The sequence below is a fragment of the Gallus gallus genome, chromosome 3, assembly GCF_016699485.2.
Source record: "Gallus gallus isolate bGalGal1 chromosome 3, bGalGal1.mat.broiler.GRCg7b, whole genome shotgun sequence".
NCBI classification, from domain to species: Eukaryota; Metazoa; Chordata; class Aves; order Galliformes; family Phasianidae; genus Gallus; species Gallus gallus.
This window is the reverse complement of record NC_052534.1, coordinates 10710559-10734264: the sequence shown is the minus strand read 5'-3', so window position 1 is coordinate 10734264 and position 23706 is coordinate 10710559. Positions and strand designations below refer to the sequence as shown.

At 44.4% G+C, this 23706-nt stretch overlaps 1 protein-coding gene across 4 annotated transcripts in view; it reads right to left on the bottom strand.

Annotated features, from left to right (window-relative positions):
* The window catches only part of MEIS1 (Meis homeobox 1), a 92325-nt gene that overhangs the window by 16148 nt on the left and 52471 nt on the right, over window positions 1-23706 (bottom strand). For all 4 annotated transcript variants that reach the window (XM_015278039.4, XM_015278041.4, NM_001139477.1 and 1 more), the window contains 1 exon segment: window positions 4592-4668. In XM_015278039.4, coding sequence (XP_015133525.1) covers window positions 4592-4668 — 77 coding nt within the window.

Genomic DNA, 23706 nt, shown 5'->3' with positions numbered 1-23706 from the left:
GGAATGCTGCACTGGAGAACAGGATTCTCAGATCTGCTGCTGCCTTGGATTGCTTGGGAGCTACTGAGTAAATCATTGCAACCTCACTTTTCAGCAGCAGTTACAGCCTATTGCAGCTCACTTCCATGCCCAGTGCTGGAGCTTGGACGTGTGGGGCGCCAAGGCACTAAAAACTTGGATTTTCCATGAACTCAGCGGTTGTTGGGCCTTGAATGCAGACAACATGCCATCACCTTGAATCATCTCCGTCCCTAACCCTCCCAAAATAAGTGGATGTGCTGGAGCTGAATCTCCCTGAGGCTCACTTCCTCACCTGCACACCCAGACAATACTACCCTTCTTCTTTGCAAGGAACTGTAAGCCCCTGTTGCACACACATACAGGTCAGCGGAGTACCCGGGTACTGCAGTGGGAAGCGCCATAGGAAAAGCCCATCAGCAATTATCAATTCCATCTTCAGGCACGCTTTGAATACAGCTCAGCAAACGAAGTGCTGAAGAATGAGGGTAAGATGAAATATTGACTAGCTCCTCCGTCATTGTCTGGTCTGTGCCCTAGATAGCACAAAGAGGATTTTGGAAAAAGCAGAATGGGAACATCTTGTGAAAGGCTTGCGTTTCCTCACTTCAGGGCTTTACAAATGTGCAAATTCCATATATTTGTCTGTATGTATATGCACACATTATGCACACACACCTACGTACATTTCACATATATAAAAATCATTTGAATGCAGCTGTATGCACCTCTGTGTAGAGAATCATATAAAAGCATGCAAATACAGAGAGATACACAGGCACATTATTATACTAATACACTTCATATATTTTTATGTACATATTTATATTTATATACATACTAGTATAATTTATCTGTGCGTACCTAGACCTTCACAAAGCACAAACAACCCCTAAGCACCTAACACAGCCCTTGATGAGAATTGCCCTCTCTGCTTGGAGTAATTATTTGCCATTAGTGCTTAACAAGAGGAGGTTCAGCTGGGATGCAACAAACAAGGAAGCTGTATGGATTGTTCAGTATTAGCCTGACTGGTTCTCAGCTGAGGCAATAAGTGATTGTATCACACCTCCTGGATATTTCAATCCCCGCACAGTGGTTTTTATCACAGGGGAAAAGCACCTTATTAACCTGACTCTCACCAGGTCCCTGCCACGTCCCTTTGTGCAATGCTGCCAGCCCACACCAGTGCCCCTTCCCACTCCCACTGCTGTGCTCGCAAGCCCACACTGCTCAGGGTTAAGTGACCAACAAGTCAAGGAGCAGGACGGCTCACTGAGGCTGCCTCCCTACCTGAAAATCCTCCACGTAGATTATCCCACAGTTTAAGAGAAAGAAAGAAAGAACACACAAGAAAAAAAGGTGAAGTTAAGTGACGTTTCAAAGACGTGCCCTACTCCGGTACGTTTTACGGCACGTCTCACATCATCACCCCATTCCTGCACTCCCCACCATCAATGGGAGTTGTGTGCATCAGCCCTCGAGCGCGAGCACCGGGCAGCCCCTATGTGAAAAGCACCATTTTTTCGTTGCAGCCCAGAACCAAAGTATGCAACGAGCACATACTGCAAAGGCATTCAAAATATGACAAAAAAAATTGTTCAAATGCTTTCAATCTGCAGAAAACAAATGCTCTCTTCACTGGCTTCTCTGTGGCAAACTTCTAATTCCATCCAGAAAATCCAGCATTCCCAGTCTGGGCTAACGACCATGCTACCAGACATGAGTTTATGTTTTTCATGCACATTTCATGTATTCCCACATGCTGTGTTGCTGCCAATAATTTATGACTGATCTGCACCCAGCCTGCCCTTCAGCATTTCATTTAATCTCTGCAACAGTGATTTACAATGACTCATCATTAATACAAAAATGTACATGTGTGTTAACAAGTTTGGAAGGATCTAAGGAGGGAGGCACAATTTTTTAAAGTTGTGGCTGAACGACTTAAGAGCCCAAAGAATAAAGGCACAGCTAAACCAGCAATGGTGCCCTGGCTTTTCCCTACAGCAAAAAAAAAAAGAAAAAAAAATGGTGAAAAGGATTTGTTCTCATGCACGCTGCGTTATATGGGAACATATTCAGCGGAAGGGTGGGAGCGTGTTCCCATAGAGCACCCCATGGCCAGCTCTTTAGTAAGTGAGTGTGCAATCTGCACGCTCAGCTTCTGCCCCACAGCCTTCCTGCTCTTCAGCACCCCAGCAAGAGCAGGGGTTGGGTTACTGCATCTCCGCATCTTCATTCAACACCCACGACTGAAAAGCCCCGACCGGCTCTGCAATGTTACATCTTCACAGGGCTGGGGAGGAAAGGGGAATTCTCTCAATAATTTATACAATTGTAACGCCATGGCAGAATTACCAAACAAGCTCGAGCAGAGGAAGCCTGCCCTACATCCGCAAGACTTCAGTTATAATGTATTTTGACCTACTTTTATTTTTTTTTTCCTTTCCTTGTACATAAGGAACTTATAAAAACGCATCTGACACAAAGCCAAAGTAAAACTCCTCAGATGAGAGATGAGATGGGTACTGAAATCCACCCGGGGAAGTCACTCCGGAGAAATACTCCCGGCTTTACTTCAACGCACTCTGAGTTCATCACAAGCGCTTCCTTTGGTGGCCCACCCTACATGGAACTTGGTGCCCACGCAGGACCCCTGCCCACACCATCCCCCATGGCGTGCCTGGCTCTGCCCCCACGCCCACCTGCAATCTCAGCCCTCCGGTGCTCACCCAATGGGTGACTCTGAGAGCAGCTCCCAGCCCCCTCTGGGGCTGCCCCAGCCTCCCCGTGCCACCCACAGGAGCTCTGCCCCTGGGCTACTTTTGCTTACGCCAGGATGGAAGGACAAGGACGGGCACCTGGCGGAACCTGCTCCAGGGCCCTCCCAGGCAACACACACCTGCTCCACCCCACCCTTCAATATGGTCCTGCCAACACAGTCAGCGTCTGCACTGGGTAGACCTTCAAGAACAGCCCTGTCAACCAGGGTATAGGCTGGACAACAGCTGGGGGACATAAAGCTGAACCAAACGCTAATTCTTCCTGGCTGAGCCAAAACACTGCCATTTGAGTTTACTTACAACATGTATTTTACGTTTAGTTCCTTTTATTCCTTCGTTTTAAAGTATCTTGGAAGCCTACTTGGCATAGACGAAGTATTTGGTGTTTCCCTTTATTCAGTGTCTTAAAGGACTTCAGAAAATTGATCTCCCAGGGCTGCTGTGGGGTCACGGAAATTGATAACCCTTACAAGCCATGCTTATGTGAGCCCGCCTGCGTCTCCCAGATAGTGCACTTTGTAAATTAATCCTCCAAAGGCAAATATATTGTAAGTAGCTTGTTATCTCTAAAGTACTAAATTGAAGAATACACGGGATTATATTGACAGAAATTACATTTTCTGTAATGGGGTTTAATATATCTGAAATCTCTCCCATAGGCTCCTACTCTCTCTGACTGAGGAGGGTTTGTTAATGTAGGTGCAATGGACATCAAGACCAAATTTATTCACTAAAATGGATTAGGCCATGTAATCAGAGCTTCAGTAATATTAATCTCTGACACTTATTGAAGGGAAAAGTACTTTTGTCTGCAAACTGGCATTCCTCCCTCCCTTTTCCCCAGCAGGCTTGCCGTCCGCCTTGGCCATTTTCTGGGTATTACTTCAAAGAGGATAAGGTTTCCCATCATAAACACTAATCTGAAAATATTAGGACAATTAATTAGATACACTTAGTTTTACAAGGCATTAGATTGCAATACACTTCCAGTATGACACTTGTTCTGAGACAGTGGGAGAAACCTGAATTTGGATGCAGTAACAAAGGATAATAAATCAAAGTTCTTTAAGGGCTCGCCGCTGTGTTTTCACACTTAAATCAAGAGTAATTTTCACTGGTGGCCTTCACCACATCTCAGGCAGCCAGCAGCTCAAGACTCACTGCAGATCCAGCAAGGGTACCTCAAACAAGTACTACCCCAGCAAGCCAGGGGCTTCAGCAAGCCTCAGCTAGAACCAACAAACGCAATTGCCCTGCGCGGTACTTCAGCAGGAAAGAGCATGGCTGTCCCCAAAGTTTGTTCAACCTAACAGAACCAGACTTTTTAAACAAAACAAGAAATTGGCATAATGGTGCCAGTCAAAAAGAAAAACCCACCAACAGCATTAAGAAATAATTAAAAAACCAACCAAACAAACGTGACAGCATCACAAAATAACAACGCCGTCTGCAAAACAGAGCCCATTTTTTCACCGAACCATTCTTGTCCATGTTTTCACCAAACCACTCAATAACAAACTCCTCAGAATGGATGGGTCTCTCTGTTCAAGAGGACTGGGATACAAATTCACCAAAATCACCGACAAAGCAAAGGGCCAGAAACTCTTACTTGTGTTCTGCAGCAGCAAACCTCCCAGTCCCCATACTCATAACCACTCGTCATCCCACGCCATCCCTTCTGTATCAACACAAGGTGGGAGCAGACACTATGAAGGTGTCCTCCAAAATGCCAAGGGTCAGCCAGGGGTGCCAGCAGCCGCGTGAAAACACCAAGCAAAGTTACTTACCAATTGTTCACTTGAAGTATAGTGAGCCCTGTGTCTTGTGCCAACTGCTTTTTCTGTTCTTCTGAAGGGTAAGGGTGCTATAAGATACCAAAATAAATATATACATTTAAAACAATGCTTTTTTTTCTTAGGCCTACTTAAAAAAAAAAAAAAAAAACCCACAAACCTAAAAAACCAGAAGTGTGTGACATCTATTACCGAAAGGTGAAAATGCTGAGGTGTGTCACTCTTTTATAATTATTAATGGGCTACTACATCACTTAATTAATGGCAGTAAAAGACAAGCCAATTATAAAGATTAGTGAAGTGGAGAAATGACTGCTCAGGATACTGGCAGTACCTTGATACTCCAGAGGATATTTGTTGCCCTAGCTGGAAGTTTTTGCACTTGTCTCCAATGAGAGATTAGAGTCAAATCTTGTGGGTTTTTTTTTTTTCCTTCTTTATTGCACAGAACAACAAAGAATGTGATCCAGCACTTCTCTCCGAAACCAAAACGCGTTGGCAATTTCTGAGATTGCAAAGACAAATCTCGCCTGTGCCCAAAATAATTTGCAAATAAGATCAGCATCCTGAACATAAACAAATGCCTGCATTTTGAACGCAGGCCAATGCAAGGTCAGCGCTCAGCACATTTTTGCCTGACATTAACATAGCTGTGCTGCGCTAATCCTAAGAGACAGAAAACAAATACTGCTTTAATTGCAGATAATGTTAAAATTAAATCATAAGTTTCTTGTGAGAACTTGATTGCTTTCTCAGAAAATTTGCTTCTGCATGAATACAGATTGCTTAATAAATCAACAGCGGAAACCACATCCAAGCTTGAGTCTAGAAATGACACTAGTGATATTATGTCTACGCTTTCCCTCCTTGTAAAAGCGTTCGTGGCCCATGAGGAAATGGCCAAGCGCCACAAATGTAGCACTTCCCAGGAGAAGCCGTGGCTCAGGAGTTCAAATGCTCCCAGCTTGGGCGTGCCAATGGGCAGTGGGTCAGGGCCACTGCAAGGCACCCCATTACATTTCGGTAAGAGCACTTGGGAAAACTGCTCAGACCCACCCGAACATGGCATTTAACAGCTGTTTGTCACAAAACATTTGCTGTTACACACACACGGTCCCATATTTTTTGGACCTATTCTTCAGCATAATATTGCAAGAGATGTAAACTGAAACCTTGCGAAGCGTAAGAATTTCAAACCTTGTAAAATTCAGCAATCTTATTGGTACTGTAACTATCTAACAGATTTTATACACTCTTGTAGCCAGCATAATCTGACATTGAATGGTTATGCTGCATGGCTGAATTGCCTCACTTTACCAAATATGGATTTTTGCCGTAGCATCCCATTGCCCACTGAGCCCATTCCAAAGCCCACCACCATGCCCATCAGCTCCTGAAGATACACTTGTGCTGCCAAAACTGGCAGGGAGCTCTCTCTTCCTCTACAAATAAAGCTTCCTGACAGCCAGCCCACAGATAACCTGCACATCTGTAACCTACTCCCCGTCTTTTGTGTATGGATGCGAAAGAGCTCTAGAACTGCAAGGTGGAGGAAACAGAGAAGGGAGGTGCGGAGGGGGGGGAGGGTTATTTCTTTTCATGGATAATTTGATCTTCCACATACAAAAAATACAGCATGAATTTTATAGTCTTCCTCATATACACGTACACCCCCAAGAAACAGCCCTCCTTGACTTACATCCATCTATCTGAGCACAACATTTTGCTTCCCTAAAAATAAATAAATAAATAAATAAAAATCCCTACAGAGAAGATCTGCAACATTTTCATCTTTATAGCTTGCTTCCCATTTCATTGCTTTGCCATCAAGCGAGGACAAAATCATTCCTTTTTCTTATTTCACTTTGCCACCTTACATGTGATCTAATTTTAAGTAATTGAACAAACTGTGTCTAATTTCATGCAGCAAGCAATAATTACTAGACAGCCTCTAGCTATTGGAATGGAGAACCCTGTCTCCATTAAGCAATTTTCAATTGTTCTGGACTTTTTTCCAAATAGACAAGACTGGATAAAATTAGCCATGAGAATAATACAGTCACTGTCAAAATAATTGCTTTAAAAGTCTCAAATTCCTTAAATTGTGAGGTGCTTAAGGTCATCTGATTATTTTTTTTTCATAGCTTAGCACAGCACAAACTTTTAATTTCATAAAAATCAATAATTGCCAGAATCACATGACAGCTACAACTCTGTGTTGCTAATCCCTCTTAGCTAAAGGTTCCCAAAGCGGCAGGCTTTTCATCTCTGACCCCATGTGTCTAAAATATCTTCAGCACTGGGCATCCTTATTATATAAGCTTTCTGCAGATCGTACCAGTTGTTCCTTTGTAGGCTAAAAAATAAAAATGACTTGACAAAGAATCAGCACGCCACAGGCTAGGTTGCTAAAAAAACATTCAAAGCCTTGTTGCGTTCCCACCCACGGGGCGAGGAAGGCCTGGGCTACAGGCAAAGGCAGATGGCACACTGCAGTGGAGAGAAAGGGGGAAACTCTGAGAGCTGCCATTTTCTGAAGAAATAGGAAATTCTCTCCAAACTGTTTGTGCCGATCCTTATTTCACCCAGGCAGCAACAACAGGCGCTTTCCTAAAGCTTTGTAATGGTTTGTTTAAAGATGTACGGATAGGTAGGTCTTTAACTATATGTTTACATATAAATATATATCATATATTTAATAGAATCATAGAATGGCCTGGATTGAAAAGGACCACAATGACCATTGAGTTCCAACCCCCCTGCTATGTGCAGGGTTGCCAACCACCAGACCAGGCTGCCCAGAGCCACATCCATCCTGGCCTTGAATGCCTCCAGAGATGGGGCATCCACGGCCTCCTTGGGCAACCTGTTCAGTGCGTCACCACCCTCTGTACGAAAAACTTCCTCCTAATATTTAACCTAAACTTCCTGTCTCAGTTTAAAACCATTCCCCCTTGTCCTTGTTTCTGCATATATATATATATATATATACTTGTGTGGAAATGTGCACCTAAAACCAATGCCCTGGTTCCTGTTGGCAACTACACCTACCACTCAGACCACTTTGGGATATCAAAGCAAATTGTACCACTGTTCGATAAACAGTGACTTGAGACCTTCACTTTGTTGTGTACATTAGCTCCTGCCATTATCTCCTGAAAGCTTAATTATTTGCAAACAATTGATCAAGATGGGAATTCGAGAAAAGATACACCAGACCACCGGGAGAGCAGCAATGCATTAGGAGAGCAAACAGAATTACCTGGAGGTCTCACAATAAGAATTAACGATTGGGACCGTGTACGGGGCAGTGCAAGTAGCTGTAATGCTCCTGCTGGAGTGTTTTCCATTTGATCTGCATTAACACCTCCAGAGTGGGGGAAAGCCATAAAAGGGTGATTACGTAGGGAGGGCTGAGCCTCCTTCCACAACCAGCCCTGTCTGGGCTGCTAGGGGGCTGCAGGCACGCTTTTGCCAGGGAAAAGGGCAAATCCAAAAGGAATTTTTTATTTAAAAGGTAGAAAGCGAGTAAAAAATACAGCATTTTGAAAGAGTAAGGCTGAGAGTAAATGATCTCCGAGCCCAACTTGGATATTTTCTTATAATGCTGTTCTTTTGGATTTGGTAATGCTGCTACAGCATTACAGAGCAGCATCCACGTAACAGTGGGAGACCTGGTGCTTTTCCCTTACCATAAATCTAGCACTGAAATGCGGATTGTTTGGCACCATTAATGTGTTTTTGAGGCTCTGTGGTATTACTTTTAATAATGACTTAGTACAGAAGTGATTGCTTAATAACACCATCAAAGTCTGCATGCAAATGAAAATTATCCCGGGGGGATTTGCCCAGGGTAATACGAACAGTTAGGGAACATTTGAAAAGGTAAAAATAACTATGCAAAATATGAGTCAGAGCAGTCGTTTTAGCCGTAACAAAGAAATCAAAGTGACAGGGAGAAAAACCTAACTTTCCATCATATTCTCCCTTCACCATTTTATGAATGGTATTTAGAGAGCAGCAGCCTTAATAAAAGCCCTTTTTTAATGCAGCCAAGATCACTTTTAGCAAAACAAACAATAAGTTTTCTTTTCTTTTTTTTTTTTTTTTAAAAGACCTTTGATTACGGCCAGTGGGTAAAGTCTACAGCATGTACAGATGGAACGCATCCAGGTTCCTATCTTAATGACACTCCTTGTCCAAATGCACTGCTTTCATCCAGTTTTCCATACCGGACTGCCCATGTTGGATGCCAGGACAGCACTTTATCTTCCCCGTGCTGGTCATCAGGCACCAGGAACGTGCTTTTCCTCTCTGACTTGCCCGCTGTAGTGGCACATCCCAATGGTTGCAGCAAAGGGGAGGACCTGCCCTACAGGAGGGGTGTTGGCAGGGCTCCAGTACAGCCCTTATCGCGGCGGCGCTGCCGCTTGGCTGGACGTGTTGGAGGGCAGCTTCGGAAGTTCTTTCATCCCCTTCCTCCAGCCCTCTGCCTCCTCCTGAGCTCAGCTTAATGCTCCAATGCTAGCTGACCTTGAGCTAAACCCTGGAGCGTGATGGGAGAGAAACTAAGCCCCAAAACCTAAGCTCTCCCAAGCCTCTATTAACCCCTTGCTAGCTTTGGTGCCAAAGGAAAATAACAGTGTGATGATGTTATCAGCTTGCCTGAGTCAGCCCGCACCTAACTCAGCACCCATAAGCATAAACTGCCAGTCACTGGACGCCAAACTCCAGATCCCTGTCTTGCCCATGTACAGAGTCGGCACTGCCCCCCACCTTCCCTGGTTCACATTTCAACTGTTTACATTGCTTGCAATCAAACTGATCTACTATATTTTTTTTTTATATATCCATAATGTGTGCCTATTGTCTCTTGGCTTTATGAATTAGTTTTACTATTTCAGTGAATGCTTTTTTGTCTCCTGACTGCACACTATCAAAGGGACACTTTGTGCCTGCCATTTGCATCACAAAAGCGGTGCATGGTGTAGTCTAAGAACATAGCTTGAATTTCTAGCAGTTGAGCCCCGGATCCTTACACACACAGCACTCACAAAGAATAACGGGGGTTCCTGCCTTTGCCAGGCAGCCAGAAATGTTTGGATCGCTCTTGGGGAAGTCACGGGACTTCAACCTGCTTTCTTCCCTTGCCACTGTGTATGTAGGGGCAGTGATACAGAACGTGTAGAGCACACCGCCTGTGCTGCACGCCGCCTGGGTCAGTTCACGGACAGGCTCTGGGACCTCCCTTATATTCCGGCTACAAGAAGTTGCTGAGCTGAGGTGAGCCACTGGGGGAAAAAAAAATTCAACTCGGAAGCTGAAAACTTGCTTCTGTTTATCACAGGGGACTGGCTCACACGCCAGAGGAAATACTGAGCAGCGAGCAGGAAGTTGTCTTATTAGGAATGCATCTATGAGGTGAGGAAGAAAAACCCCTCTGCAAAGTTTGCACAGCCCTTTCCTTGGCTGAGAGCGGTGAGTCAGCCTGATAATGCCGCTGAAGTGCATGCTGGCTCTGGCATTTAAAACTCCACGTTGCTTTTTCAGCCCAGCAAGAAAACGCGCTCCATACGACACTGTCCCACTACAGACAAAGCCAGCCTTTTCCTCTCCCAAAAGAAAATATTTCCTCAACTTATTATAACAGCCTAATATCCCCGCAGTGAGATTTTCATAGCATGGCTGCCACTAAATCCTGGTGCTGCTGGAGCTATTGAACTGCTAACTGCAAACGCAAAACCAACAGGCGCGCTCAGCCTTGTAAAGTTAAAAATGCATAAAAACTTGCGATGTGACACGGTGCTGCAGCCCTCTGCTGCTACAGCGGGGCCATGCGCTGCGGCACAGCTTCTGCACGAGCACTTCCTACCCGTTGGGCTCTGGGATGCTTCCCAGTGCTCCCCTTGCAAAAGGTTTTGCAGGCGGCATTGACAACCACACCGAAAGTAAGAGGGGAGGAGAGGAGGCAGGATCAGGGTCTCCTAAGGAAAGCACATGCTGCAAGCACAGAGCCAAGCTCCTGAAGTTTGAACATCCGAGCGTGTGCCTGCGGTGCGAGCTGATCAAACAGGGCTGTGTTTGGTTTGCAGGCAGGGAGGTGGGAGGTGGGGGCTTTCATTAGCGGGGGCTGGAGAAGGGGAAGGAGGCATGGACAACAGTGACACTTTAACGAAGGAGTCATGCTGGGGGGAAAGGAAAGCTCTGTGCTTTCCTTACTTCCCATTTCTCCTTTTGTAAATAATGTTCTTGCAAGAGTTGTCTGTGAACAAGTTTTGGCATTTGCTAACATAAATATCCTCTCCAAGGCCAGCGGAGAGGCATGGTATGGGTTGGGATGCGCTGCCAACACTTCTCTGGTGGCCCCATCACATTTTTCATAACGTGAGCACTCATTAAGGAAAAAAAAGTTCAGATCATCCCTTGCACAGGATATTACAGAAGTCAGAAAATGGAAAAACCTTTTAACTGACCTAATCCATTCCCTGGCTGCTACAATATTATTCCTTCCATACCATGTATCATTCCCCGCTGCCTTTTCCAGCTCAGTTTCAGCCAGGCCAAGCAGTGGTGCTCCTGCTATTTCCTTTTGGAGACACTGATAGACCTCAGTGCTCGGATCCTGCTCCGCACATACCAGCCCTTGGCTGGAGCACTCCCCCGCCATACCAGGGCAACTGAGCAGAGACTTCCCCATGTTAAACATTCCTGTAGTGCCTGGACGTACACTCAGGCAGAAACACAAACGCAGTGCTTGCACACACACACCGACTTCTCTTAATAAGCTGAAGAGGTGATTTTTTGCTCTAGTGTCAAGACAATTTGTGATAATGGGACATGGCCAATGCATTTCCCCATCCTCTGCCCTGTTTTTCTTTATTATTACCTTATTACTGTACCAGAGCCTAAAAATAACCAAGGACAAGGTAATTAAAATAAGAACTGCAAGAATAAGATCAGCAAAACTGTCTTCAGCACAGCGCACGACCGAAAGCAGTGAAATATTATATCCAAGTGACACTGAAGTAAGTGAGGAAACGCACCCTCAGACTTCCAACCACATTAGGGCTAAATTCCCACCCTGCAAATGAAAGTTTTCAGTTCAGGCAGCGCTGCTCCTACTGGGCTGTCGAGCTGGAGGAAGGGGAGCTGCCAGCAACTCCATCAACGTGCTCCTGTTGTTGTCAGAGCCAGCCCACGACAGATTAGCTCAGGTAAATATGCCCTGACCAGAAGCCTGTTCCCAGCAATAAGCCACTGTCCTTATCTACCTTAAATGACTTTCTAAACAGGTGGGCTCGGAAATAATTCCACCATCTCTGCTAAACTGCAGCACCAGAGGGTGTAATCCCACAGAGCTCCACCGAAAGCTTTGATTTGTGCATTCTGTCCTTCTCAGGCTGCCTTTGGTATTCCACAGGCTCTCTCTGTGTGCTGGGGACAAAAACACTCCCAGTGCATCCTGGAGTGACTGGGGCAATGGGGCAAGGTCCCTAATAGCAGCCTCCAGCTTTAGGATGGGGGAGGAGCTGCAGGGAGGATCCTGATGGAGACAGCACCCACGTCATGAAGAAACCAAGCAACTTGGGGAGCCCCCACCCCGAGCTGGGCCACAGCTCCTCTTGTAGGGACCAAGCAGACATGCAAAGAAAACTCACAGCACCCACCACACTGAGGTGCCCATCTCCAGTGCCAACACAAGGGCCATTTCACATTTAAACACTTTCTATTTAGAACAAACAAACAAACAGACACAGAAAACACCAAGGAAAGAAATGAAAAGAGAAAGCTGCTATTTCACAACGTTGCTCTGTTGGCATGGAAAGTCCTTGAACAAACGCCCCGTCCACCATTAAATATTCACAACATATCCTTGTAAAAGAATAAAGCGCGTGCAACTTATAAGCAAAAACACAATGTGTTCTTCATAAAAAAAAGATGCATTTAAAGATCCAGGAGAAAGCAAAAAAAAAAAAACCAAACCAGAGAAACAACACTGCTCTCGGAAGAAGCAGAGACTCTTGGAAGTAGTGCACATTCTCCAGCGCTAATTTTCCCACTTAAATTACAGCGATGCTGTAGCCTCATCTCATTAGAGATCATTGTCCCCAGTAGACAGTTGTGTTTATGGGGGATTCTTGCTGTTCCACACCTGCTGCTCAGGTTGCTACGTGATCAAGCCTGCATACAAACAGCAGTCTTGAGGTTGCTGGACTGCAACTGATGAGCCCAGGCTAATTCAGGGGTGATTATGTAGTTTACTGGACCACTAAACCTCTTTAAGCTTGTAATTACTGCCTATTTGAGTAAAGAACATTCAAAAGCAATTCACTGCATCATGCCTGCCACAGCTGGAAGCAGGCTGCCAGCAGTCTGCGGGGACATTAAAATCTGCAGGGACGGGGATTGGAGCGCAGCTCGGCGGCACTCGCGGCAGCAGCCAAGTGTGTGCACATTCCAGCTCACCTTCCCTGACCAGGCGAACTATTAAAGGTGCCATGAAAACTATAGGAAAGCCATAGAGATGACAAATAACGGGGCATAATTGAATGAACTGCATTTTAATGACTCTCCCCCCTCTCCTCTCTTCTCCTCTTATACCGGCTTAAAAAAAAAAAAAATAATAAGCCTTTTTGTCATGACAAGAGAAGGGAAAGAAAAGCCCTCTTGCAAAAGGGGAAATATGTTGCATCAATGTGCTGCTCTTTTGAAAACTGTTGTGCTTTTTTCTCATTTCAGTTTCTGAATCAAAAGTTCATTTGCAAAGTGAACTCGGAGTAATTATTACTTATCTGTCAGCAATGAGGATGGGCATCTTAATTACTGAATCTAAATGAAATCCTCAAAGAGCATCACCACAGCTTGAACACAGACGAATCCCCTCGCACTGCATCACTCTCAAGCGCAGGGAAGTGCCCCAAACTACATCTTTGTAAAACAGCTTTGCCCTGCACAGCCACACAGAAGACAGGTATGAGTCCTTACTACAGGGATGAGGTTTGAATCACTCGAATTCTCGTTTTCAATTGATTAAAGAAAAAGACACCTTGGTTTTGCACAACCAGCAGCCTTTGAGAGAGGGAAGGTAACAGATCAATGGGATCTGTGGCATCAGATGAAGGGTTGGCAGTGGTGACTTCCACCAGTGAGCAAACCTGAGGCCCAGAGAGGGCTACTCTGGCAGAGCCCATGTGAGAGGGCTCAGAGATGGCCTAATGAGCTGCCCTATTAACTAAATTCACGAGAGGTACTTTGAGTTCTGGATATCCAGGATTCATCAGTGTCATTTCCCTCTCCTTCTAACAGCTATCACAGCTGTGTGGGAGAACGGCACATGTGAAAAGCAACAATAAGTAAAATCAAATAAATCATTTCTATTGATACAGGTGACCACTGACTGAAGGTAAATTTAAGAGATGGGGCATCTTTCACTCCTTATCTAATAAACTGCCTTGTTTTAAAATACACAGAGATCTCATCTGTAGTAATAATCTCACTATGTGTCTATAGAGAGAAAGAGGGAAAAAAAGCAAAACGCGCAGTGTGAGCATGCTGCTGTTAACAAACATCAGCTTTTAAAGGAGAATATAAAAGCATTTGAGAAGTTTATTCTTAAAAAGCATGTAAATTCCCAGCCACAAGAATTCTCCAACTACCCCATCCGAGCTCCAAAGAGCCACGGGCTTATGTGTTATCCAGCCATCACTCTTATTAATATTCATTAGGAAGGTCTACTTGCATTTTCATAAGCTGCAAAGGTGGCAAAAGAAACAATCAGAATTCTTTAACACACGAGCATTATCAATTCAACATCTGCCAAATAGGAGCGCATACAGATCTGAGGATGAAATTCAAATGCAATTTACCTGTGCTAGAGCAGGGCTTCACTTCCCAACACAGGGCGAGCTATTTCAGGCTCCCCCACTTAATTCATCCCAGCTTCTACATTTCTGCTAAGTTCATTCTCCATTAGTTTTACCTTTAGCACGAGAGTTCCTCATAAATTACCTTCATCATTCCTTAGATCTAATGAGTTCCCTTCTGTTAAAATGGCCCGAGTTCAGTAAGATTGCATACATGAATAAACCGGCCAAGCCTTAACTCTGTAGACTTGACTAAGCAATTCTGCTTTCTGACGAGAGAATTCATTTATCCACACAAACTCAGCGTGTGAAATCTCTTTGACTGGCTTCAGGGTGCAGAATTGAGCAGAAACACGGGCTTCCTGACCAGCCTGGGCTAAAATTTAACTCCGAGAGATGAATTAAGAAGTCTCCAAAAGAAAACAGCTCTCATTAATTATTTACCCTACTTAGCAAAGAAACCTGGCACATAATGCTAATGAATTTAAGACTAAAACAGGCGTGTGCTTCCAGGATGATATTTATGCACGCAAGGACAGCACCAAAAATGCAGAATAGGGAGCTCTTGAGAGCCAGGAAAGAAACACATCCTGATTCTTCCCCAAATCTCTATATTTAACCCTAAGTTAACATGCATTTACTCAGAAGTTCACCATATATTAATTCCTTTCTTTATAAAAATTCCATTTAAAAGGCTTGGATGGTCTCCAGGATATGATTTTCCCCCTTTTGGCAACCTGCTTGGATCACAACAGCTCTCCTCCAAACCCAACCTTTTTTCCTCCAACATCAGTGCAGCTCTCTGCTAAATTCCACATGGTTTTCAAAGCCCTGGTTTGCAAAGCCCTTGGTTTGCAAAAACCAAGCCATATCCTCCCTCATTGAGGGTTGGGATCGACTTTGCATGTCAGTGGGAAAGCTCATGGGGAAAGGCTCTTCCCGGGGCTCTTCACGTGCAGTGCAGGGGAACAAGCCCTGGTCCACAAACCTGCAGACATCACTGAGGTCTGATGGATGAATGGCCGAGGCCAGGGTAGTGGATTTTGGAAGGGGCTCTTCCAAACCCAGAGAAATCAGCTATGAGAAGTGAGCGTCCATCTCATCCTTAGCCAGAGCATCTCCATCTCCCTGCTCTCCTTCAAGGTCCAGACACCTCCAGCACGTGCAGATGCCTGCACAGATACTACCATAAAAGAAACAGCCGACGTATTTAGAAGCAAAAGCATTTAGATGGCATGTCAATTCCAGCACATTTATGATATGATGGCCATTAATAATTCACAAGGATAATAACACTTAATTAATTAATTCATATTTCAATACCAAGCTCAGAAACACCCTCTGCTTCAATCCCCTTTCTGAACAAAGATCTAAATGAAAGTAGCCAAAGACCAAAAAAATGTCACCACTAACAAGTCATAAAGTAAGAAAGACTGAGTAAGAACATTTGATCTTGTTCTGTACACGAACCTTTCTAAGATGACTGCTCCAATTAAAAAAAAAAAAAAGTAGAATTTATCATTTTGATGATACAAAATGATGAACTTGACTATTATATGCATATATTTTGTTTAATGGCTTCATTTATTTTAATAACAAAGAGAAACTAGATCTTTACAGATGAAAGCTTTATTTCATGGCCTCGGTGCAACTGGGACTTTTAAAATCTGTGATGTTAACCAAAATGTGATAATGGATGTTCTCAAGGGCCCTATTTTATAGCATTTTATGCAGAGCCAAACTCTACATGAGACATTACAAACATAATGTTTAGCCCTATTTTAAGAAAGTAGAACTGACTCCAGTGTCAGAGACCCCGTAATTGTTTTCTGTCTGCTGCTTGTTCCCTGAACAGTTACTTCTGCAGCAGAGTGTGGCTATAGAAATACTGTGACAAAGGCATTAGTTCTCTGAAGACTTATTATAAAATGGTACTGAAAGGCACCATTTGTACTGTTTTGGCTGGGAGGGTTTAAGAGTGCAATTGCAATATGACTACTTTATCTAGAGCTGGGTGCCTTGAAGAGTCCGCTGACATCCAGAAGAAGGAGAAAAGGATAAAAGAAAATAAGATGCCAGTTCTACTACCATTTTATGTCAGTTAATTCCTAAGATGGAATTAATCAGAAACACCTCATCAAACTTGATCATGCTTTCAACCATTCAGAGGAACTCAGCCATTCTGCCTTTTTTTTTTTTTTTCTTCATTATTTTTATCTAGGTAGACTGGAACCAGTTGTTCCAGGCAACCACGTCACTCATGCCCGTGCAGCGCTAAGGATGCAGTGTTTCAGCATGGCAGACCACAATGGCAGCTCATGACTAATGGCTGGATCTTCCCTGGCTGGGCGGCAGCAAGGCCCCGGGTCTGAGCTGCCACACGTCCCCTTGTCTGTGGCCGATCAGCAGATGTAAGCACATAGGCCCTGTCAGGTTGACATATCATTCCTACGACAATGTCAACGAGTATTAATGTTCAATTATCTGTCCTAGAAATAACCCTCGCTTTTATGCATTGTATAACTGCATGCGTGGCGCCACGGTAATGCAAGCGACAAGGGCAGAAATGCCCGCACTCCCCGGTTGCTGTGAGCTGGCTGCCCAACATCGTGGTGACATTGCCTTGCGGTATGAGTGGACGCCTTCCCCCTCCTTTCCCTCCTTTCTTCTTTTTTTTTTCCTTTTTTTTTAATTTTTTTTTATTTTGGAGAGCATGTTGCCAAGGCCCCACACACCATTATCTTCCTCTCCATTGCATATCACCCTTGCCATTGTTACACCAAGATACACTCATAAAGGACAGCATTTGGGATTCCATGCTTGCTCTCAACCACAGCACGGCAGCTTCTTTGCTTTTATGCAGGACCATCAACTCTCTCTTTCCAATTTTTACACCTGCTCTCAGGTATCGTTTACTAAACCCAAACAGCAACAGTGGCTCCTTCCACTTCTGCACAAAGCTCAACTGACCCCCAGCATTAAGGCTGATGCAACTTGTCCAAGTGACACATCACAGTTTCCCTTCAACAAATAAAATTAGAAATAACACCCCCAGTAGAGAGATGGCTTGAAGAGCGAACACAAGCTCATTCCAGACATCTTTTACTCCTGTTCAAATATTAAAATTATCAATTGCTTCTGCAGAGGCCAAATTCAAATCAGGCTCTTGGAGCAAAATGCTATGTGAGTATTTCACCTAAATCAGCATTACGGTCAAATCACTACTCATTCTAATCGGCTGCAATGGCGTTTGCGTGATTTTTGTTACTATGGCACAGCTTCCTTGAACTAACATTCAAAGGTTATCAGCTGTAAGTTATGCTTGCTAAGTCTTCTTATACAACCCACAATCAGAGGGAGGGGGTGGGAGGAAGCGGTGCGATAACCGGTGCCAGCTTCGAGATAAAGCCCTCCACGTAATCTCTGTTTATTTAGACAACCATCTCACCACAGCACCGGTGCAAAAACAACCCAGGTGGACGGCCCGGGGAATTTCTCCCGCCTTATCGCGGTTGCATTACATTTTGGGGGTAAAGGGAAGCACAGTCCCTTATTTTCTCAAGATAACTTTGAAAATTGATATAATTGTAAAAAGTTTGAGGTTTCGTTGTTTGGATTCACTTGGCTGGTTGGGTTGGGTTGGCTTTATTTTCTTTGGAGGGGGGATGTCTGTAACAAAGCAGTGTTTTTACGCTTTTCTATTTCTGGAAGTTTTGGAGAAAAAAAAATCTTTGCCGTATCAAATTTAAGGATGAGGATCCTGCTTTGAAATATTTCCCACCAGAGGGGACTTGGGGTGTGTGGAGTAAATGCACTCACCATGGGATCAAACCAGAGCAAATTCAGCTGATGGTACTATTTCTCCTGCTGCTCAAGCCCAAAGTTGCCTCTAACATATGCAAACTCATTTCCTCCCTTTTTCCCTCTGATGATTCACCCCACCATTTACTCCATCATTTTAGGTAGGGGGAAGTGATGAATGCTGCTGAGTGCAAGGTTTTTTGGTGCAAGATGAATAACCCCAAGGAGTTGCACCAAGTCCCAGTCTCCTGTCAGCCCTATAATTGATGATGGTTTCCCTGTAAGGGGTGGGGACTGGGACACATTAATGCTCAATAGGGGAAGGAAAGGGAGCGAATTGACTCAGCAACTATGCCTTTTATCGAGGCTTCTAATAAGAATAAACTGATCACTGCCAAATGTACTTCGGCATCACAGGGAGGAGGAAAAAAAAATATCAATCTGCTCAAAGGGAATAAATGTAATACCAGAAGTTTCTTAAAAAAGTGAACTTTTAGACTCAGAAGTGTAGCAGTGTGTTTCGGCCAGGGCTGCTTCTTTCTGAGCTGCCATTTGCCACTAAACTAGAAAATGAATTTGCAGCCCTAAAATACAAAGATGAGCACTGCAGAATGATGGCTATAAAGCTAACATATCTTTTCCTAATCATCCAGGGTGACAGCCAGGCCGACAAGGTAAGGATACTGCAAAACCTACAACAGGACAGACCACAGCCACCGTGCAGATAAGCACCGGGCTCCATATGAAAACATTTCAGCTTGTGCAACACCAAATAAATCAAGGAAGCCAGTGAGGGACATCAAAATGAACAGGTAAAGATGATGTTTGTCACCAGTGCAAGAAGTCACCGAGGCTGGTGCTGGGAGCGATGTGCATTGCTCCTGTCAGCAGAGATTTGGCACCGCTGCGCCGCCGAGGGCCATGAGCTCGAGCAGCCTGTGAGGACACTGCCCGGCGGTCCCCGCGATGCGTTGTCACCATAGCAATGAGGCTGGATGCGGGCAAGTGACAAGCTGCTGTCACCACTCGGCCCGGCCTGGCAGCCTGCAGGACCAGCCTCCCTCCTGCACAGGCCCCAGAGTAATCACCGGCCTGCCGTGACGGCTGCGGCCAGCCAGGCATCGCTGCACAACAGAGAGCCTTTGTTTCACTCCTCTTTGTGTGTTTTGGGGAAAAGGCAGAGGAAAGTGAGGAAGGGAGAGATGCAGAGTGGCGAGGCCGGCAGTGGCAGAGCATACCAGGCTGTTTCCAGTGTGTGGCTGCGGCCCACTGCTCACATAGCCTGCGTGCTCTGCCACCCTGCTGCCACCACTGGAGGACAGCAAGATGGCTTGCACGAGCCCTCTCAGCGCTGGAAAGCCATCTTTTAGTGGGATTCCACTTCGGCTGGCTTCTGTGCTACATTTGCCAGTGATCTCATGCACTCCCTGGCTATTCCCAAGCAGACCCAGCATGCCACACGCTTGCCACTCCTCAGCAGCAAGCGAAGAGCTTGAAAGTTCAGTGCTTCAGCGTTTTAAAAATCTGATTTACTGTTCCAGGGAAACAAGCACGCAACTCATCTTCCAAAGCCAATGTAACGCATAAGAGCAACTAAACTGAAACATATAAATTCCGTATATCCTTAAAAATATTATTGTCTGTAATTTAATCTAACAATATTTCGAGGCCTATAACCTTGCACGCAGAGGCAATTTCCCAAGCATTAATACTTAAATGGGTCATATGCACCACATCTGTCATTCTGTCCTGAAGTCTATGAGGCACAACCAAGACTCTGCAAGCCTATTGATTTTTCTAGCATTTGCTTTAATTTACTTAACCATTGAGAAATCCATCAGTACATAAAGGGCAACTGTCCATTACTGCCTCATTTGCAGACATTCTTTCCCCTCATTTTTTGGTAAATATTTCCTCTTAAATCGCTGCGTGTTTACAGTGTAAAAATGAATCCAGAAAGTGCTCACACCTGTTTCTGTTCAGTAACTGCTGCACTGAGGTATATGTAATGTGCTTAAAGATAGAATAAATATCTAGACATTATTACATCTGTGTGCAAAGGGTGGTAAATTAGATCCTAATTACATTAACAGGGATTCTGCCTCCCAGCTTAAATTTTACATGAGCACTCTGTAAAAATCCAAAAGCTCTGCTGTGGTTTCTTTACGAGCTGGTGATTACAGCTACTTCCTATGCGGTCACTAAATATTCTGTTTACAAATAAATGAAGAAGCTTTGAGCCAACTTGCCAGGGTAATAATCCGTTTTTTCCCCCAGCAAACCTTTACCACATACGCATGGCAACAATCAGAAGCCCTGGCTTCATCTAATTACTCTATCACATAATTTCACAAATTGCCTTTTCACTGGGGAGCCAAGTGCAAAACACGCTCACAGTGGGATTTCAGGCAGCAGCTTTCATTTACTACTCATTTCTTGTTAAATTAAACACAAAAACACCAGTTGTGTGAAAGAAGTCAAAAAGAATGCTTGCAAATGAGTCAGACAAGTGTATCTTATATTTATACCATTCGCACAAAATAGCTCATTGGCAAGCTGGATTTTTAATGGCACCATTACAGCCTTTAACCCTTTTGGAGCCCTAGTGAATTTTTGGGAGCGAGCAATCTGCCCCTGTGGCATCAGGCGTAGAAACCAGGCTGGTGATGTCTGAGAGCATGCTATCCTGACCCACGTCCAGGTGCTGGAATGGCACCAGGCAACACCTCGCCCTACAGATCCATTGGAAAATAGCAGGGGCCGCCAGGCACCCACCAGTCCCCTCTCTGTAACTTGAGGCCCCAGTTAAAACTTTGCATCATCACATGCTGCAGACGACTGCCTTGCTACCAATCCCACCTCTGACCAACCCCTTCAGCTACAGGGGTTTTGGAGGGAATTTGTCCCACAGATTCCCAGCAGCAGTGCGTTATACCCACCCAGTGCAAGGGAGGAACAGTCCTACAGCTAAATCAAGTGTGATTTTAAGTGCACATAGGCACGATTCACATTTCACCCCAGTGCATCCCCAGGGTGCAGGGGAACCAGCGGGACCGAAGGGCAGAGGGACCCAGAGGCCCAGAGTCCTGCTAATTATCTGCAAGTTAACGAGGCAGGATTTTAGTCTGCCACTGAGGAGCACAGATTATTTTGAAAATAATTGTGGCAAGTGTAATGTTGCCAGTGGAAGTGAACCAGAGGTTACACTGCTCTAAGATGACATTTTTACATCAACAAGTACAAAACTAAAACAAGGCCATTAGTAATTAAAGCTGGTTCTTTTGTAGCACCAGAGCCAGTAGGTCAGGTACCGTTTTACATCACAAACCAGGCCTTTATGGCTGTAGATTTGCCAGTATTATCTGCACAGGGAGAAGAAAACATTAGCAGCAGCTGTCTGTGTGCTTCCACACTGAAAATCCTATTCATCCAGACAGGTGGAGTAATTTTAAAGCCAATGTGGTGCAATTTTCATGCAACTAATGCCACTGTTTACTAAAACACCACTATTACTACTGTTTATGAAAACATAACTAAAATTGCATTTTATTCATAAGAATCTAAAGATTCTGGTTGTTACCAGCTTCAGAATGACTCTGCCCTGGTGCAGCTCACGCCCACCATGTCTCCCAACCCAAGATCACCACTCAGGGGCAAGGCTGGCCATGACACATAGCCAGGTTCTGCATTTCCGAGTCCCAAGTGGGTGACTGCCATGCAGTAAAGAGGAAATTTGCCTGCTAACACTGAAGGAAGGCATCGGGATGTCAGGTGCTGGCCTGATGCAGCGATGCCTGACAGTGAGATCCAAGATTTCTCCTCTCTGCCATTCACATGCACACACCACAACCTCCTGTGCTTATGGCAAATTAGCAGGGCTCTGCCCGTGGATCTACTGGTTAACTGGATGCATCTAATTTTGCATTTACCTTCCTGCAAATATCACCTAGAGACCCCAAAGCCTTGGCAGATGTACAGGCAGGTGGCCTGGGAAGAAGACTCTCACTTTCAGGTTGCCATTACAGAACAGAGTCTAAGCTTCCTAAGATAAGGTCTGTCCATCTCCCTCTGAGTTTAAAGAAATTCCTCAAAAAAACATCCTTTATGTATACCCTGAGCTGACCCCCATTTATAAGTGTCAGAACACCTCACTTTTAGCATCAGTGATACAGAGCACAGAGCATCAGAGCGGGAGTAAGTTTATTTTGTTTTTACATAATCCCAACACACTTTATGCTGCACAATTTGGATTGAAAAGGGTCAGCCAGTAGCCAAGAAAGGAATTTTTGTGCTATACCTGATGTGTGAGAAGCACTTGAAGGGCAGAAGTTTCTGGTTCATAAAACAGAAGACCCATTGGTGAGTGTTGCAGACCTTGCCTTATTAAAATGATGGCCCACCACTGGAACGAAATGAGTACTCTGCAAAGTATTATGGGTCTAAATCAGGAAACGATGCACGAGGCGAGGTAAATTAAATAACTACATGTTAACTTAAACTCTTTTCTGCCTACTAACCTTCTCTACACATATATTTAGCATTGCTATAGGTTACAGGGTGAGGGGCTAGAACTGTAAACATGGCCTGATCATACAGTGAAAAATAGGTTTTTCAGCTGAGCATTTTGGGGGAAAGGATAAAACTGTTCATGGAAAAGATTAATTTTCCATCAAGAAAAAAAATACTTTTCACAATAAAAGTTTTCTCTGGGAAATTTTAATGGGTATATAGTAATCATAATTAGTTAACATTAGGAATAAGGGCTTTTTGAATATATGCAGTATCAGTGTGGCAGTTCATTCAACCACGGGTTAAATTCATGCAAACAGATGTAGGATATTCTATGCCAGAGCGAGGGAATGAATCTTACACAACTTTATGTACCACTTCCAAATCTGAGCCTATCTGAAAGGCAGCTTATCTTACACCGCAGATTAACACATCACATCAGATATGTGCCCAACTGGTGTGGTGCCTCATATTTTGGCACTTCACCTGATCTGATTAAGTCACTCACTAGCTTTCACTGCTGCTCTGCGAAACTCCGTCAAGAGTGAGGAGATTGCCAATAAAAAATTAACACTGGCACTTATATACATAAGCATATCTGAGAATCAACATAGACTCTTTTGTAGCAACTGTGTTAGAGGACATGCTAAACAAACAACCAATAATGAACAACCGAGCCCATGAATTTATCCTCATTTCCTGCTCACAAATTGCTTGCCAAGATACTCTTGTTTCCTTTGGTGTACTTAGTACTGCAAATTATTTGCCAAAATATTTCTGCGGATACTTCCAGATTTACAAATAGGTGGTCAGATTTTCCCTTGCCCCCTTCCCCCCTCCAAAATGTGCCACACAAATTTCAGCCAGCCATTCAGACTGCAGCAAGCCAGTCAGTTGCATTGCACGCTTCTGTCCCCTGACTGAAGGAGGTTAATT